The sequence below is a fragment of the Ruditapes philippinarum genome, unplaced genomic scaffold (assembly GCF_026571515.1).
Source record: "Ruditapes philippinarum isolate M1 unplaced genomic scaffold, ASM2657151v2 ctg848_1_1_1_1, whole genome shotgun sequence".
Taxonomy (NCBI): domain Eukaryota; kingdom Metazoa; phylum Mollusca; class Bivalvia; order Venerida; family Veneridae; genus Ruditapes; species Ruditapes philippinarum.
Window position 1 is genome coordinate 1 of NW_026860662.1, and position 20,090 is coordinate 20,090.

General features: G+C 32.5%; 2 protein-coding genes across 2 annotated transcripts; both read right to left on the reverse strand.

Annotated features, from left to right (window-relative positions):
- Nucleotides 1–94: 94 nt before the first annotated feature.
- On the reverse strand, nt 95–3,833 carry LOC132712949 (uncharacterized). Its single transcript, XM_060695387.1, has 6 exons — nt 3,701–3,833; nt 2,882–2,926; nt 2,445–2,537; nt 2,116–2,160; nt 1,716–1,808; nt 95–383 (listed from the first exon to the last, which is right to left on the reverse strand). Coding segments are annotated over exons 1-6 (369 nt in total). The 5' UTR covers nt 3,703–3,833; the 3' UTR covers nt 95–292.
- Nucleotides 3,834–4,975: 1,142 nt separating this feature from the next.
- On the reverse strand, nt 4,976–12,541 carry LOC132712934 (myosin heavy chain, clone 203-like). The gene is made up of 8 exons (XM_060695369.1): nt 12,263–12,541; nt 9,236–9,394; nt 8,502–8,540; nt 8,207–8,293; nt 7,729–7,821; nt 5,974–6,018; nt 5,550–5,642; nt 4,976–5,094 (listed from the first exon to the last, which is right to left on the reverse strand). Exons 2-8 carry the CDS (start codon nt 9,385–9,387, stop codon nt 4,998–5,000), a joined length of 606 nt encoding a protein of 201 aa, XP_060551352.1. The 5' UTR covers nt 9,388–9,394; nt 12,263–12,541; the 3' UTR covers nt 4,976–4,997.
- Nucleotides 12,542–20,090: the final 7,549 nt, after the last annotated feature.

Sequence of the window (20,090 nt, forward strand, 5' to 3'; positions counted from 1 at the left end):
AACGAAAGACATAGTTTTTCATTAGTTGAGTAGAAATGAAAACAAATATTACATCTGATTTGAATAACTGAATTGCAAAATATTTTTTATTTATAAATGAGGAAACAAATAAAACCGTACCGATGCAATAGTTCTTCTTTTTCCTTTCCTGCTGTGCGTAACTCATTCGTTAGCTGTTTTATTTTGCCGTTAGCTTTAGCTAACGTTGTCCCGTAGTTGTCCAATTTCTTTTGTAATTCATCACGTTTAGCTTGGAGAGCTGGATGAATTTCCTCATATTTTTGTAAACGTTTTATTTCACTTGCTTGCTCTCCTTGTACTTTTTTGTTTTGCATGATTTCAAAATTATACTGATTTGTATTTTCATGACCTCTTGCTTATTTCTGAAAGTAAAAAAAACGTCTACAGTCGCTGATCTAACCACATTGAAACTAATTATTGAACGATTAATTAAAGCAATGAATGTTTAAAACTAAAGCATTTGGAACCCTGTTACTTTTACCTTTGTTACACTGATCACTGACGTTAATTTAAAGAAGATGCATATCTATAATTTGATATTAACATGTCATAGTTTACTTTTCACCAGCCTCCCTGCTTTATTTGAAATGTTTATGCTTTCGGCAGCTATGTTTAGAAAACTAAAATATTTGAGTGCGCTGACCTAGTGTTTCCAGATATTTAAAAAAAGTATTATATACAAAAGCAATAAAACTCACATTACATTCACCCTTTTGTGCTTGGGAACTTTACATTTTAATGGTTTTCAAAAGTGCTACTCGCTTTATTCTTATCCGTTATTTCTCTACATTTTCCTACTCAAAATCTATACTTTAAAACCATTTATAAGTGGCATAATTTTGAAATATAAGGATTAGATTCTGCTCAAGCCGCTGAAAACAACAGAATCAATGCAGCTGGGCAACATCAAAATCTTACTCCCCAACCCGTCATCTGTGAATGGTATTAATACTAAATAACGATTTTTTGAACGGATGTCGTATATTCATCATCATCCCGGAGTTAATACGGATTGAAAGCAGTTTTACCGCGTGACTTCAGAATCTTTGTATAATGAGAAGCGAAGGCATTTGATAAATGTACTTAATTGACATCAAATGGAAAAATATAATCAACTTCAGTAAATTATGATTGGCAATATGTTTGACAATCAGAATTGATTTAAGAATGTCAGTTGTCAACCAGTTATAAGCAACTCGACCTAAAACCTTCAATAGGTTTAAAGTTCGTACTTTTGGTTTCTAAGACAGTGTAAATAAGAATTCCTAAAGAAAGCCCAATAAGGAAAAGATTGAAAAAAATGTTACAGGCTCAGTTTCATTGAGCCTGTCCATGGACGGTTCTTCAAGTGCAAACCACCGTCCACGCCCCCAGCACAAGCCCAAGCAGAATTCAACATTAAAATATGATAAACAAGATCAACAAGGAAAGGTGGCGTTCAAACCCAACCCAGTACCCGACCCAGTAACAAGAGCCATTAAAGAGCCAAGAGCCATTTAAAACATTAAAAGGTAAAAACTTAATATAAGTATATAAATAATGCAGTGCAAATGAATTTACATTTTCGTGGTTCTTACCCGAAGTTTGACAAAGGTTTGCCATTTACCAGATAATACTATATTTAATACAATACAATTCAATATACATGTTATCTGAGACAAATTATACTAATGTTTTTCGCTGCTGAAACTTACATTTCGCATTGACTTTCCAAAGTTGCAACCGCCTGATTCTTCGCCGTTATTTCTCGTTCTTTCTTACATAGTTTCTCTTCAAGTTTGTGTATCCTAAAATAGAATATTATTTCCAGATAGCATCATTTTACCATCAAAGAGTAACTCTTATATATGTTGCTTTGCAAACTTCGAGGGATCCTCTCCCGTGCTTTTAATATATGTAACAAAATGTTTAGTTTTCCCATAATAATGAATAAGCTTTCAAGTGTTAATCACGAAATACCCATTTAAATTTAGTAAAATAGGAAATGTTATTCTTGCTGGATGTATTAGTTAATATTTGTCATTAAAAGAATAAGGAAGCCTATCCATTTTTAAATGTTGTATCATATTTAATTGTACTATTACAACATCGTACCTTTCATTATTTGTTTTATATATTTCTTCAAGTTTCTCATTCTCCCTGAAACATGTAGAGTTGTTGAGTACATTAATGCAATAAAAACATTACGAAAAACATATATTTGGAAATCAAAGCTAGACAAGGGCTTATAGAATTATGCATTATACTATTTTTATATTTAAATCTGCTTAAGCATGCCAATTTTTATCAATAGGTACGTTTATGAGCTTTATATTTAAATAAATTTGATGATCGGATAATGTGTCACCTACCAAACACATTACAACTCATGAGAGAAAATGAGAATAGTGTACCATTTAACTGTGTGTGCTACTTAAACTTACATTTTGCATTGCTTTTCCAAAGCGGCAATCACATTGCTTTTCTCCTCTACATCTTTATCTTTCTCATTCAGTGTTTTTTCAAGTTTTTGTATCCTAAAATGAGAATAATTATTTCCGAATAACATCATTTTCTAAATCAAAGAGTAAAACATATATCTGTTTCTTGACAAACTTCAAGATGTCCCCTCCTAAGCATGTATTATATGTCAATATTGGATTGGTAATCTCATCGTATTGAACATGGTTTCAAACATAAGTCAATTTAACCCGTCGCTCTCAATAAAGTAACACTTTCACTGTTTTTTGTTTGTTTTTTATTGTTTTTTTTTTAGTTATAAGTTCATGTTTTCCTTACAATTTTTTAAATAAATTTGATAGCCTTTTATTGTTTTAAAGTTTTATCATTTCTAATACTTTGTACTATGCCAAGATCGTACCTTTCATTACTTGTTTTACATATTTGCTCAAGTTTGTCACTCTCCCTGAAACATGTAGAATTGTTGAGTACATTAATGCAATAACAATATTATTACATACTTATGTTGAGAAATCGAAGCTAAACATGAGCTTTCTGAATTTTATATTACACTATTTGAATATCTGAATCTGCTTAGGCCGATGCTTTGCGACACAGATTATAGCACGTTATTACCACTGTTCTATTGAACAAACCAAATATTATATTATAATTTTTAATTACCAACATTTATTTAGAAAAGATACACGTGAGTTCAGTTATTGAAAGGTTTAATACAGTATGCCATGTCTTATTTAGTCACATGTAAAATGTCATCCTCTCTTACAATACTTGTTTTTTTGCTATTTATATCACTGGAAAATCAAACATTCACTATGAAATCACTAGAAGCGAACAGATACATTATATGTTCAAAGTACGTTATGATATAAAGATTCTTCCGACGTTGTCAAAAAAAATGATGTTAATCACTTTTTTGCTTTATTCAAGTTAAATCAAGTTATCAATCGCGTATCTTTGTGAGATTGATTATGGCTATTCATGTTTATAACATGATGTCTGTAACCTTAGGTACAATCTGTATTCCATCTTTTTTTCCCCAAATTTCACTAGCAAGGCTAAAGAAGTTTTATATCTATAACGCGATATGAGTATACCAATTTTCATTTGCATCAATATGTCAATATAGCATGTTTATAAATAAATAAATTTGAAGAACCAGATTATTACTATAATACTAAACACATTACGATTCACTGTTAGTGCTGCTTAAACTTACATTTTGCATTGCTTTTCCAAAGCGGCAATCACATTGCTTTTCTCCTCTACATCTTTATCTTTCTCATTAAGTGATTCTTTAAGTTCTTGTATCCTAAAATAAATAGAGGATATTGAATGAGTGTAAGTTAAATACTAAATTTATTGAACGAGTTGAATAAAATTATATTATGCGAGCCTCTGGCGAGCATCATATTATTTTATTCAACGAGTTCAAAAATTCAGTAATGAACTTACACGAATTTAATATTCTATTTATCATATACCCAACATAAAGACCGTTTAAAGTGAAATAAGAGTCATCTTCCATTGATGTGCCTATAGTATAACACTAGCATTTAGCGCGTCTTTACACTATGTTTGTATAACGCTAATGACGTCACGTCAAAATATACGCACGGCCGTGCAATACCATTTTTACGGAGTCGCAAAATCGGCACGGGTGTGTGATAAAAATAGATATATTCCAGACAGCATCATTTGTAATATAAAAGAATAAAACACAAAAATATGTTGCTTAACAAACTTCAAGATGCCCCCTCCTATGCAAGCATTATATATGTCAATATCAGATTGTTTATCTCATTATAATGAGCATGCTTTCAAACAGAAGACAGTTTTACTTCCAGTTGAGTAACACTTAAATATTTGTGTTGGGTTCATTTACTTATACTATCCTCAGAGTTCTTAATATTAATTAGGAAGACCATTAATGTTAAAATATTGTATCATAATTTATTGTACCATGCCAACATCGTACTTTTCGTTATTTGTTTTACATTTTTCCTCAAGTTTCGCACACTCCCGGAAACATGTAGAATTGTTGAATACATAAATGCAATAACAACATTACTACATATATATATTGGGAAATCATAGCTAACCATGAGCTTTCTGGATTATCTATTACGTTATTTTTTTTATATTTAAGTCCGCTTATGACGCAAACAATTACCGCTGTCCTAATTAAACCGAGCATGGAAATGTTATCATTTCGGCCATTCTTGAATGCACTATTATTGTAAACCAGTATAAAAGATCATCCTTTTCATCCAATATTCCAATATAATGCGATATGAACTGGCCATTTTTATTTCATCAATAAGTTTGTGTTGATGATTTAATACATTTTAAACATGCAGCATCTTTATAAAGAGTGCTTAAAATGTTTAAAAGACTGGATGTCGTGAGACTAGATACTTATATAAGTTTAATATACAATAATCAGTGCATTTCATTTTTCATTGTATGTTGTGTAAATAATATTATTCGACTTTGTTATTTTTTGCTGGTTAAACTTACAATTTGCATTGGTTTTCCAAAGCGACAATCACTTCATTCTTCTCTATTATATCTCTATCTTTCTCATTCAGTTTTTCTTCAAGTTCTTGTGTACTAAAATTAGAAAATAATTTGACATTAAAAATATCGTGAATTACAGTCAACTTATTTTTGAAAAACATGTATGACAATGGGCCAGGAATCAATTATAGAATATCGATTGCAAATCAATGTCAACATAATCTGAAAAATAAGTGATACGGTCCGTACTTTCTTTTTCGAAAAACGCAAAACTTATTATATAAATAACGTATTTTACTTGTATAGCTAAGAGTGTATGTAAATGGACTTGTTGCATTTGTTATAAACGCAAACTAACTCAAAAACACCGATATCATGATAATGATTGTTTACATGTCTAGTTTTCATACTATCATGTTCGATGTCCTTACCAAAAGAGTGCCTGAAAAGGGCCGACGGTCAGATACTTACTGCTATATTTTGAAGCTCATTATAAACGTAAAATGAGAACAGTATAGCAATCATCTGTTTTCTGTACTGAAACTTACATTTTGCATTGATTTTCCAAAGAATGAATCGCCTTAGTCTTCTCCGTTGTATTTTGATCTTTTTCATTCAGTTGCTCTTCAAGTTCTTGTATACTAAAATGAAAGAATTATTTCTATTTAACATCATGTTAAACAATAAAGGGTAAAATTCTGTTGAAACCAATAAAAACAGCATTTATTTATTTATTTCTGGTGTTGTAAAACCTTCAAAATTTCCTCTTATGTGCTTTTAATATGTGTGTGTTTAATACTCTTAATAAGTCTCTTTCAATTTAGTAACACTAGAACCTGTTAGTCCTGATATTGCTGTTATTAATTTCTTTCAAAGTGTTAAAGATAACTTTTGTGTTTGAGGCCGATTTATATTGAATTGTTTCTTCTTCTTTTTTTCTACAGATCTAATTGTAGTATGATAACGCCTTACCGTTTATCAGTTGTGTTACGTATTTGCTCAAGTTTCTCACTCACCCTGAAACATGTACAATGGTGGAGTAAATCGTTGCAATAACAATATTACTGCATTATAACCGGGTAAAGGCTAAGTTAAATCTAAGTTTAATGAATTAAAAATTCCACTATTCTAATATTCAAATCTGCTTGAACAGTGTTATGCACGCGGACTGTAGCATGAAATTACCGCTGCCTTTATTGAAGAAGATTAAACATCCCGAGGTTATAATGTCATAATAAAATGTTATAATATTTTGGAGAAAATAGGTTTACGTGACTTCAAATATTTAAATGTTTTACACAATATACCATCTATAATTTAGTAACATGTAATAAATGTCATTTACATTACAGCACATGTTTACAGTGGCACAAAGGTGACATGTGTGTGTGTTTTTATTTATCTCGTGCGCACGATATACTATGTCGTGACCACGAGTTACTAAGTCGTGGCCACGAGATAGCTAAGTCGTGGCCACGAGATACTTTGTTGTGACCACGAGTTACTTATTCGTGGCCACGAGATGGCTAAGTCGTGGCCACGAGATACTATGTCGTGGCCAAGAGTCACTTATTCGTGGCCACGAGATACTATGTCGTGGCCAGGAGTTACTAAGTCGTGGCCACGATATAAATAACCAATCAGATTACACCATTTCTATGATTTTTTTTAATTAACTAGACATGTGCTATAGTACAAGGATGCCCCTATTTCACCAGCCTGTAAAAGTGCCATTTATACAACTTATTGACTGGTCAATAATTGTACATTTAGCGTCATTGTGACCCTGATTTTTCCCCAATGACCTCGAAATCATAAGATGTCATCTACTGATCAGGTGCAATGATTTTTCTGGATTTTATAAACTATGGCTTATCCCTTCTAAATTATTCATTAGTCTAGGATTTTACATGAAGTGTCATGGTTACCTTGACACTTGACGTCAAACATCCTTATAGGCTATCTACAGTCCCTTCCTAACAAAATAAACCAGGACTTATTCCGTCTCATGTTATCGTATTAACAAGGTTAACAGGTCATAGTATGTACAAAGTGACCAATTCGATCACAAAATTGTCTCAACAAAGGGCTTTAGTCAAAATTATTGTCTGATGGGCTTTGGAAGGTGACTTTCTAATATGGTCCTAAAGAAAAAGGCAAAATGAATATCTTCAGTATTTTCAAAGATTATTGTTGCATGTAAAAGTAAGTTGTTCAGTTAAAAGAAATCATAATATATTTAGTGTATTCTGATTGGTTAATTATCTCGTGCGCACGACTTAGTTATCTCGTTTCCACGACTTAGTAACTCGTGGCCACGACTTAATTATCTCGTGCGCATGACTTAGTAACTCTGGGCCACGACATAGTATCTCGTGGCCACGACTTAGCTATTTCGTGTCCACGACTTAGTAACTCCTGGCCACGACTTAGTATCTCGTGGCCACGATTAAGCTTTGTCATGGCCACGACTTAGTAACTCGTTGCCACGACATAGTATCTCGTGGTCACGACTTAGCTATCTCGTGGCCACGACTTAGTAACTCGTGGCCACGACATAGTATCTCGTGCGCACGAGATAAATTAAAACACACACACATATCACCTGTGTGCCACCGTACTTGTTCGTTGCAATTTCTATCACTAAAATAGTGTTACAAATTTATCATTCACTTGTGGTGCTAGGCTGTTGTAAGCTCGGTTTGATTTTGCCTGTTCAAAACTTACATTTTGAATTGCTCTTCTAATTTCTCAATTACCGAATTGTTATCCTTTATTTCCCTATCTTTCTTAATCAAATTTTCCTGGAGATGTTGTTTGCTAAAATAAAAAAAACAAACCAGTGCATACAAACATGTAGAGAACGACCAATGGTATATGACACTATGTTATATCCTAAGCTATAAATGAGTCTTTTTTAAAGATAAAGCGATTAAAATTTAGAGGAAAATTTATTTCTACAATATACCTATATAATTTAACTATACTCTAGCATTATCATATAATTGATTTTCTCCAGAAAAAAATATATAATTTTATGTTAATTTAACATTGACTAGTTTATGCCTACCAATACCAACGTTCGAAAACATCACATAAAGAAAGGATAAGTTGATATATTATAAAAGCAGATTACTTAAAAAAATAAAGTTAATGTTTATGGTGATATAATTGAAAATACAACGGCGATTATACTTATACTTACCTATTTCGCAGGTCTGTAATCTCATTATTTAATGATGAAATAAACCAACACACTGTCCTTGGGCCACACGCTGATTTTCTATAAGCCCTGTGACAGAAAGTATTCGAGTATTAGTCTAAGAGCTTTCATTTAACCGTTGTTTAAATTCTCCGAAGGCTATGATAATTATGTATATAAGTTCGTTAAAAATCTAATGTAAAAGGGAGATATGAGTGTTTTGTTACAATGATTTAAATTTTGTTGTTATCTGAATGACTTATTTCTTAAAAAAATAAATAAAAAATAAAATGATTACCCCGAGTAACATTGATCACATTCACATTCGTCAGAGACGCTGTCGACATGAAAATAAAATATTAAATTATAAATAGGAGTCGTTTGAATATAGAAACTGACATGTAACATAACATAAATGGCCGTGGGTATCCGATTATGACATTGGACGTGGTTTAAAAAAACTTTTAATCAACAAGATTGTTTTTAGGAACGTAAATGTATACACAGGCAAATGAATGGCCAAAATATTATATTGTTTTAATTTACTCAAATCGCACTAACAACGGGGGTATTATAATGTCCAGGATATTTGTATGTATATAAATGATATATGATTTTGTTTTAGATGTGATGTAAAGTCCGTTTGTTAAATTCAAATAAAATCATACAGAAGCGCCAAATTATGATAAAGCAAATTGTACCACAAGAACAAACCTCTGAAGTTTCAAGAACAAACATGGCAGATTAAGTTTGAATTAAATGTAGGTATTTTTTCTTAATGGGTAATATTTCGCTCCCATAAGCCACTGCAATATTTAGAGTTAAATCTAACTGTTCTTACCTGACCAACGTGGGTGAGAAATCTTTGCACCTACAACTGTAATCATTTAGAGGACATTAACAAAATATTAGATTACAAATTCAGAAAGAAGAAATAAAAGTTTGCCTGTGCCTTCCTTTAAACTCAAATTATTAACATATTTAACGGAAACAGACACATACATGGTCACTTGATCTTTTTATGAAACATACTCTAAATTGTTCTGGAAATAAACTTCATCTTCTTCTTTTTCTTCGCTCGACCATGTAAATGAGTTGTCTGATGTCGATAGATTTGAAGATAATGACTCTGATGATGTATTTAGCTCTTTGGAAGTTGATAATTTCAAGTACAAATATGCCATTGTTCTACTGTACAAAAGAAAGGAAAATTTGAGATAGCTTTGCATACATTTTATCTGTTCTTATCATGTATATCATTTTAAAACTATCTCTGTATTTATTATATATATCAATATTTGTTATTAAATACAAAAATATGATACAATAAACTTTTAAATAGATCACATGAAATTTGTTAACGGTAGCAATGGGTCACCGCTAATGGTTTTCGCTATTTTATTTTCCATTACATCTTTCAGTACTTGAATAATAAGCATTAACCATGTTCCATGTAATTATTAGCCGGTACGAATGGTATTATACTTGACATTGCAGATCTTTGTTAATTCTACCGATATACTTGCAGACATTGTCTTTGTATTTTGATAAAGATATGTGCCACAATTTCTGCAAGCTTAAAAGAAAACAGTGCGAGAGCTACAATATGATCGGAATCGAAAAATATTTGCCTGGAACATGGTGTATGTTCAAATATTGAGGGATACAACAACACATTAGCAAAAAATTCTGTTTTTATAGCGGTGTAACAAGTATCAGGTGATCACACACCCTGCTATTTCAGGACATACAGAAAATATCAAAATATATCCATCTTGTTTCTGAAGGTTTGACGATTTCAGTTAACTTTTGTACAAGCCATATTGAACAACAACAACAACAAATACGATTCTTATCAGTAAAAGAAATATGTATACTCATTTTATCTTTATCTAAGTTTAGAAGAGGTAAGACAGAACTATAGTTATAAAATGAAAACAAACACAACGAAAGAAAAGCTAATGTGAAAAAAAAATGGTGAATTGAACAAGGTATATGTAAGTTTTGATGAGACAAAAACGAAAATTATTATCTGACCAGAAAAAAGGTAACCAAAAAAGTAGAACAATGAAAAATGTGTCATCCCCTCCCTTGGGATTTGAACCCATGCCCATTGTAAACTCAGTCTCCTAATTGATTATGAATACTCTTCAGAAGGAGGGTTTACTTTAAGCATCTCAAACAGTGGTTCTATTAAATTATTATTATTACATTTTATAATCCACTCAATTTAAACACCATATGAAACTTAATACTGTGATTTTTGGCAGGTTTTGTTATACATGTTACTTCTCCCTGCTCGTAAGAATCTGGTTGACATGTTTGTTTATTACCCCTCACTTTTTTCGTAATGCTAATTTCCCATAGGCCTCTGGGAGTTATTTTTACTGTTAATGCAAGTGTACCACGTGACTAAGAATTTTGTACTGTTACATAGGTAACAGTATTTTTTAAGAGGTCACATGGTCTATTTCCTAAATAAAATGAAATAAAATGGCCGCCATTTTTTTCTCGACTCATTCTTATTTTCAACGTTAAACCCCGAAAGGACATCAATTTCTCCTCTGGAGTCCCTATGACACTCATAAAATTTAGTTGTTTGCACCCTGGAGTAAATATCATCCCTCGTAAAAAAACAGTATTTTCCTCGGGATGATATTTTTACTGTTACCCACAAACCCATGTGTTATTTATATACTATCAATTCTATTAATGCATTAAATAACATAATAAGAAGAAATAACTTTGTTCATTGCTAGAACTGAAGTTTAATATATAAACAATGAATGATGATGACCACAGTGTAGATGAAACTGGTGTTTAGATAATAATTATGATGATAATACTTCTGACAAGTGTAAGATATTAAAAGAACTTTTAATATCGTAGGTTTCTATGATTTCCTGTTTGGAATAATTCATATAATCACTTCCCGTCTTGCCCTGTCCTGTTTTGTGCCCTGCTGGACTCCTTTCAGGTGGTCCTGTGTGAGGGTTGCGTTCATTGAATTCCAACCTTTCTTATTGATCTAATTTCATTTTCTTTTATATTTTAAAGTTCTAATTTACTTCCTTTAAAAAAACACTATTTAAAAGAGACACAATATGAATATATAACCGGTGACTTATTAGACTATTAGAAACGAAAGTGAAGTGGATATCAACAAACAGATTGGAAACTACAATTCTACAATGATTTATAAAGATAATGATATACATGTATTAAAGTTAATTCAAGATAAACAAGATATTAATGATTTAATGATAAAATGATGGTGGTGGTTATGGTGATAACAAATATAATACAGTAGAACTTCGGTAAGTCGAAGTTGAAGGGACTTGAGTAAAAAATTCGACACATCGGGACTTCGGCTCATGAATTGCTCTCAATTACATGACAAAATTTCGACCCGTGACTAGTCCTAATTATAAGATCTATAACAAACCCCATTTTATATTTTTCCATCATTATTCTGATATTTTACATTTTACAATGATAAATATAGAATGTTAAATAACTTTTTTCACGGCTAATTATTTGGACTACCCGTTTACGTATACAATAGAGTTACAAAAGGCGTAACAATACGAAAGGGCGATAACTAAACCAGCTTATAGTAAAGATTACGCGTGTTATTCTCACGCGACACCGGGTCACGGATGTTTTCAAATGAAAGTAGTTCTTACCGTTTACTTTCAAATACCACTATGGCAATTAAAATAGTAACGATTAAAGCATTTTATCACACATTTTATCGCAAACAAAGGCTGTTTGAACACACGGCTGTGTAATTAACACCTGTCACACAAGTTGATTGGAAATCGTCTTCGCAGCCAGATAAGGTGTGAAAAATGTCTCGAGATCGAAGGTGTCAAAATAATCGAACAACTTCGACTTATTTGTGGTAAATTACACTAGATTTACTTTATATGGACCACGAAAAAACTTCGACACATCGAAAAATTCGACACATAAAATCTCGACTCATACATATGTAAGTACGTTTAAAATGATAGGACTTATGAAAATTAAAACTTTATTCAAAAAAAATCTGAATACCTTATTTTACTTTATATCCTATATAAACTGAGAATATCTTCAATCTTGTTCACTACGTTATAACCTGGTGTCACTGACTCATCGATATTTATTGAATGAAATAAACGCGCCACTGAAAAGTTATGACGATTGAAAAAAACCACAAGTACGTGTATAATAAACTTCCTCTTTCGGCCTTAAAGAAACTTTATCATTAACCGTCGCTATACTATTTACTTGACATCCTTTCAAGACGTGATATTGTTTTAATTATAATTTTATAAATATGTATCTTGTATTACAATCCTTAAACTGCTTTCTATGAACGCTTAAAAATATAATATATGTCCGTCATTTGTAAACAATACCACATCACATAGTAGATATGTATTTATCATAGAAACAAGTATTCGTATTCAGGTCAAACTCATGCAAATGATAAAGTAGTTAGTAACCGCAGTGTTTGATATCGTAATAAAAAATCAAGTGCACATATTTTTCCTGTACAAGTTCCACCCTTATTACGCTTTTAACCAGTTTGAACGCCTATCCTTTAAAGAACCTACAACTTGAGGCGTATTTATTTCCTTATTTATTCAACATAGTTCTATTAATTCTTGCACTGATGTACTTATGATTATGGCGGTTAAAATAACACATAAATCATTTAGAAAAGATACATTGAAACTTGATTTGTACATTTAATGTCAATAAAACAGTTTTATTAAAATAATCATTTTGGTACTATTGTATACTTATTTATTCGCTCGTGAAATGAATGTCGCCTGTTGCGTCCATTGTTCGCTTTGTATAATTAAATGTAATTTTATTAACTTTTATCACAGTTTGTGGACCTTTCTGTTGAAAATGTGTCGCAATTAAATCGTGTACATATACATGCACAGTGGTGCGTTAACTGGAGTGCACTTCATTGGTTACTGTCTTCTTAGGTTTCATATTGTGACAACAGGGAACGTATTTTTAATGCTTGACTATGATACAATAGAGAAAGAACAACAAAACACTCGGTAATCTAATTGCTACGCTCCCTCGAACAAATCAGATAGCCTCATGTATCGATGCTCTTCATATTACTTACTTATTGACAGCACAAGTGGACATGCATTTATGTTAAGTCACTTGCGTCATCTGATCTTGAATATGTTGGGTTTTTTTTCAACATTTTTTTTCCTGTTATTATTCATTCAAACTTAATGCGAAAGTCAGACTGAGCATGCATTACCTGTTTGACTTATAATAAGGAAAATATTCTCTAAAGCCTGGATAAACATAAAACTGAGGCTAATTCACTAACCGCATATTAATAAAAATCAGAACTTAGCAAAAGAAACATTTTGATTTTTTAAAGCGTTTACAAATAAACAAGTTCATGACTTTGCCAAAGTCATGGATGTTTTAAAAGTAAAATAAGTAAATGCATCTCTTCAAAAGTTTCATCGAAATTTTACGGCATATTCGGCAATCAAAACATTTCGGCTCTTTCAGCCAATTTCAAACATAAATGAAAACACAGATCGAATACGTTGTTTAGACCTAATACCACCTTGTAAACAAATTGATTAATAATAGTTTTATTTCAGCATACCGTCATTGAGTCTACTTAAGTAAAATACCGTCTTATAAGCACTTTTTCTGCAGAAATATGTTTCTACTGTTTCTGCTGAAAACAACAAGCAAAAAACAAACAAATTAATGATTCAAATGCTACTACATGTAATTATTTTTTAGGAACCAGAAGTACAAGTTCCATGTTTGCATGTTGACGATATTTTGCTTTCAGCTATAAATTTGTATGTATTTGTGGTGTAGTTTACTACGGAATGCCGTCAGGGCCATCGCCTATGAATGTTTTGATCTAAAACGCGATAGTCGATAGTACGATGGTGAAAACGCGAAATCACAAAACTACGATGATGAAAACGCGAAAGCACGATGATGAAAACGCGATAGTACGATGCTAAAAACGCGACAGTACGATACTACAATGATGAAAACGCGGTAAAATATCGTGTTTTCACCATCGTACTGTCGCGTTTCCACCATCGTAGTTTTGTGATTTCGCGTTTTCATCATCGTACTGTCGAGTATCGCGTTTCAGATCAAACCATTCATAGGCGATGGCACTAACGGCATTCCGTAGTTTACCTTCGAGATCACGACAGGGAGCCACATTGTATATTCCAGAGCATAGTTCAGCCACCGCATTGATCCTAGGCCAGCTGTCAACCAATTTACTAGTACTAGTTGCCTTCACTTTCACAAGGAACTGATAACTTCTGTACATGCCAGACTAGAGGTACAGTGAGAATGAACGTAGAAAGGATTCCATGATCAATCTCGACGAAATTGAATTGCGCCGCCTGGGTATCGGACCGGTTCGCCCGATTCCCAATTCAACGCTCTACCTATTGAGATAACCAGACGAATATTCCATAAATTATGTGTACATGGGCATTCTTGAATTATTCAAATTGTATGTCTAGACTTATGTGTAATGCTTTATAATGAAGGAATGATTTGTATATATCACTTGTATTCAGTTTACTACATACTTTTCTCATTTACTATTTGTAACCGTAGGGTGTCCGTGGCCGAGTGGTGAAGGTCGTTGTCTTCAAACCAGCCCCTCACCCTTGTGGATTCGAATCCTGATAGGTACTTTTTTTTCTTTCAGCTAGATAACGGAATGTCGGTGGTTATGAAATAATGCCAGGAAGGGCACCCGAGGTCTTCCTGCACTAGTAAAGCTGGAACGTCGCCATATGATCTCTACTGTGTCGGTGTGACGTAAAACCCAATCAAACAATAAACACATTTGTAACCATCATTTTGTTTGTGGCGGCAGACATTGTAAAACATATATGCCTTTAAAGGCATATCCTTTTGAAATAAATATTGAGTCATGATATAATTTCAAAACTTAGGTTCTCTAGTTAGATAAAGATTATTATTATTATCTTTATTACCTCCATCACTGAAGAGCATTTACATTATACATATTACAGATAATACAAAGGATCATTTATACAGTAAATATAAATACAAGATTGTTTTAGAATTATATAAATTAGTAAAGAAAAGGCATAATTATAATACGTACAAACATACTAAAAGAAAACTAATGCAATTTATCTGTAATATCTCTCAACAAATGTCAATTGAATGAATATATATATAGGGAATAAGCTACTTAGTTGCATAGATATCAGGTTCATATGTGTATATATCAAGAGCATCAGACCTGAGCTCGTTTATTGTAACAAAATTACTTAGGTGAAGGCAGAGGTAAAATTAAATTCAATTAAGTAAAGTTTAAAGTTACAATAATTTCAATTTTGAGGAAAGACGATGAATAATTATTGAAAAAATAAATTTTATAATATTTAAATGATTGCCAAATCACACATTAAGTAATTAGCCTTAATCGAAACGAAATTATCAAAAGGCGATTATGATGGTGTTTAAGCTAGGCCTGTTGTTGTTATTTTATATCATGAATAAGGACACTTACGCAAACTATCAATTATTTACTATCTTATAATCTCATTGTATATGATTTAAATTGAGCAATAGTAGGAAAAAAAGACTCTTAGTGAAAAACAACACTTGTACGTTAACTTTAAACCGAAAACCGAAACATTAAGGTGTGTAAGTTGTGTTGTGAACAAAGAGTAATGATATCACAAAAAATGTACATTTATAATAAGAAAATTCATAAAACAAACATAAATAATTGAAAATAATATAACATTCAGTATTAAATCTTTTGTACACGTTTGTCGTAAACACAATGAAAAAAAGAGAAACACTTTTTCGTTTCTACTTTTAATATTCAATTTTTAAACAATTTTTTATTTTACTTTTACAATCCACAAGTTTTTATCTCTCTAACACTTTTTACTATTTTAATGTATTTTACATCAAAATCCTTTTCATATTTCAATCACTATTTTCCTTCTTACAATACTTTTTAACACACCACTAAACTTCTGTGACCATGCCCGGTCTCTATTTATACCAAAGCTATCATGAAAAGCACGTGAATATGTTTGTGGAGGGAATTCAATGGCGGGAAAGTTACAAGGAGCAATGTAATATAATAAGACTTTGGCGCGAAATCCAAAGAGCAATAAACGGAGTATCAACATACAATAAAGTTTAAAGGAGCATATTCAAAGAACAGCATTTAAATACCAAGTATTCATTACATATAGAAAATGAAGCATCGTAGAAAACACTATGTTAGCGAAACATCTTATTAACAATGGCACATTGATAAACTTGGAGTGTCAAATTAATGCAATACATCATATGATCTATTTCAAATACATGAAGTAAAAACGAATATATAAAAAAGTGCTTATGTATGAACAAATAGTCTCTCACAATCTCTTCCTGAGTGTTTTAACAACATTGCTATAATGTCAAACATTAAAGACTGTCTATGTGCGTCTCTATTTGATACAGAGTTGGTATGTTTAATGTTTAGAAACTAAAACACATATTGTATTTTATGAATATCATCGTTATTTGACATCATTGATTTTTTTTATAATTTTTTACTTAAATAGTTTTTAATTTTTGTTTTGCAATTTCCCCTGCCTGTCTGTTTGATACTTTATCTGGTTTCTTTTCACTTTCTCACTGTCGTATCCCCTTTGTCATCAATAAATGTGAATTTTTTAATCACATTCAAGAGATTAAGTAAGTTCAAAGGGGTCTGCCTATCAGTCTCTTCGAAGTAGCTGTACTTTAGCAAGATCGAATTTCTCCATTCATTACTTGTTCCTAACTCCACAATGCGACCAATTTTCAACTTCTCTAGAAAATTTTCCTTTATTTGCACAAACATCACCCCACACTCGGTATTTTTGTGCGTAAATTTCCGTCCTGATTTTAATTGAGTTCTGAAGGCGCTTCTTAAACTCACAGGTTACTATCACGCCCAAATTTCCAGAACTCATTCAGTAATCTTTGTCCTTTTTTCCAAATCTTTAACAGTTTTTCAGTGAACTTTCGAACAGCGTAAATAGTTTCATCACCATCGTCGTGCTCAAGTGGTACACCGGTGTTGGATTTAATGTTAAAAATGCCCAGTGTCAAAGGGATGTTAGAAGAAAATCATTTCTTCTTAAATAAGGTCTCGAATTGACAACATTTCCACTTCCTTTATAGTGTTGAAGTTGAATCTTGCAAGAAGTTTTCTCCCTATGATTTTTAAGTCGCACTTTTAACTAGCCCCAAACTAAACGTTCATAGAATCCCCCCATCCGGGAGATTAACTCGACAATGAAATCCAACAATGCCTTTCGAAGCTACGTATTGACATTACTTCATTACTTTGCCACTACGTTTTTCCATATGATGATTTGATGACTTGCTTGCAAGTTTAACCTGAGCAGTGTTATCAAAAACAATCTCATAGGGAGTGTTTCTTTGTGAAATGAATCGTTGCAGAACACATCAGGAATTCTTCGTGTAGCTTAAATCCTGAATCTACTTCAAATGAATAGCCCGTGTTGTCATACACGAAAAAACCATATCCAGACTTTTCTTTACCATTGATGTTTTATTGTTAAGGTCCAAGAAAATCTACCAGTCGTGAAAATGCACTTACTTTTGTACTCTTGAACTGGGAAGTTGGCATAACAGCATTTTTGTATGGGCCTCCATTCGTAGACGCGACACACATTACACTTATTTAATGCTTGCTTTGGACCGCTGAACGACCGCGAGTATCAGTATGTTTGTCTTGTCTGGATAGCGTATGAATGTCCATAATGCATACACTCTTTATGTGCCCTTTGAATCACTAGTTCAGTTTTAATCTTTTCTTTTTGGGTAGAAGAATATGGTTGTATTGCTCCTTCTGATAAGCAAGAGTCCCTAAACGCCCAGAAAACGCAATAAATCCATTTTGTCATAACCAGCCGAGTTTCTTGGTAGTCCGGACGCGCCTTATTTCTTTTTGAATTATTCTATAGGTCCTTTATTATAAATGTTCCTTTGGAACATAAACTATCCACAAATTTTTCAGCTTTCGTAAGTCGTCACAAGTTAGAATTTTGCATCATCTTTTACAATTTTTGAGTTTCCTAATGAACTTTAACACAAAGCTGAACACGCAACAATTTTGTCAACGTTTAATTTCTTTGATGTCAATTCCACAAGTGGATACAATATCATGTTTGTTTTGCTTTCATTTTCTTCGACAGCAATTGGAAACACATAGGTTCTTTTTCATCTTTTTTCTTGCTTTAATTCATGGTCAATAATATTGTCGTGATTATTATTCCAGTTTCGTGGACTTTCACAACACCCAAGTGGACCGTTCCACCAAAAAGAATTATCCTTTAAATCATTCACGCTGACAACCTCGAGTGCAACGTCAAAGCTGGATTATCTTTTGTGTTACATGAGCAAAAAATCACCACAATTATGCTTTTTGATTTCTTTAACTCTAGTTTTCACAAATAGGGAAGTTGCTTTTTTACTATTAATCAAGTCTAATGCTACCTGAGAGTCGTCCAAAGGTTATTCGTGATGACATTTCTTATCCATTAACTGTGTCTTCCACAAAAGTTTCAAACACCTAAAAACAACCTGATTAGCACTGCCATTAGCTCTAATCTTGGAATAGTCATTTTCTTGACTGGAGGCAAGATGTGTTTTGGCAAAGATCAAGTTTTGATTTCTATAAGTTACATTTTCTTGCTGTAGATAGATTGCAGTGGCATAAGCCTTTGACGAAGCGGTCACAAAAACAAAGTAAATTGTATTTTACATATTTGTCTTGAGAAACGATACTCCGGCGTATTTTGATGTCCAGATATCAACCTAAGTTGATCGCTGATAAATGACCACTTATCGACGCACATGTTCGTCTGTTATCTTTGTATCCCAGTCGAAACACTTTCCAAACATTTCTTGAAGCAAACATTTTTCCATGAAGAATGACTGGTGACACAAGAGCCATGGGGTCAAATATTGATGCTATTCCTTTCAGTACGATTTCGTTTTGTCACTAATGAACGGTTTATATTCGAAACATACAGATTTTACTGACAGAATATCTTGTTTTATGTCCAAACATGTCCTAGAACCTTAGGTTTCAAGTTCAGTGGATCTGTCAACCTCTAAGAATAAGACTGGTTTACTTTTTCACTACTTGAACTCCACTCCCGAAAATTCATTGAGGCGTCTTTAAAACATGCTTTTTGCTTCTTTATACAAGTCTACAGCTTGTTCATCGCTGGATGCTCCGGTTATAATATTGTCCATATAAATGTTTCATGTTTCAGCTGTTCTGATAGTTTAGTGTCATAAGCAATTCAAATGAGCCTCAATCGTTGCAACTGAGAAGGAAAAGGGCTTGAAATAATCGCCAAACGGTACTCTACAGAAAACGATGAAATTTCGATGTTTGTTTGGAAACAGTGATGGTCTTTTTGTGTCTTTAATCCAAAAGAATCTGGTACATCGCGTTCTGAGGTCTTGTAGACCAAACTTGAAGAAACGCTTTTCGATGTCCACAACCATTGCCACTCTAATGTAAAAGAAATCTCATAAGTAGCCCACACAAGTCCTTGAGTAAAACAGGACCTCGAAAAAGACACTCATTTCAAATCTTGATGATTCTGGTGATATTTTTGCCGACGCATCATAAACAATCTAAGCTTTGTTGTTGACTTTTGTGGGCGTGATAACCGCATGATGAGGAATATAGTGATGCATTAATTCCTTTGCCTTTCCCCGAGTCTTGAACCTTCTCAATAACTCCTTTTGACAGTTGGTCTTTTATAACATTGTTGTATTTTTCTAGCAGGTC

Coding starts and splice junctions, on each gene's coding strand:
- LOC132712949 (XM_060695387.1), bottom strand. Junction 2,538..2,881: donor TGTAAAACAAGTAATGAAAG/GTACGATCTTGG, acceptor TTCTCATTTTAG/GATACAAAAACTTGAAAAAA. Junction 2,161..2,444: donor TTGGAAAAGCAATGCAAAAT/GTAAGTTTAAGT, acceptor TACATGTTTCAG/GGAGAATGAGAAACTTGAAG.
- LOC132712934 (XM_060695369.1), bottom strand. CDS start 9,387: ATGGCATATTTGTACTTGAAATTATCAACTTCCAAAGAGCTAAATACA. Junction 8,294..8,501: donor TGTGATCAATGTTACTCGGG/GTAATCATTTTA, acceptor TTTCTGTCACAG/GGCTTATAGAAAATCAGCGT. Junction 5,643..5,973: donor CGTAACACAACTGATAAACG/GTAAGGCGTTAT, acceptor CTTTCATTTTAG/TATACAAGAACTTGAAGAGC.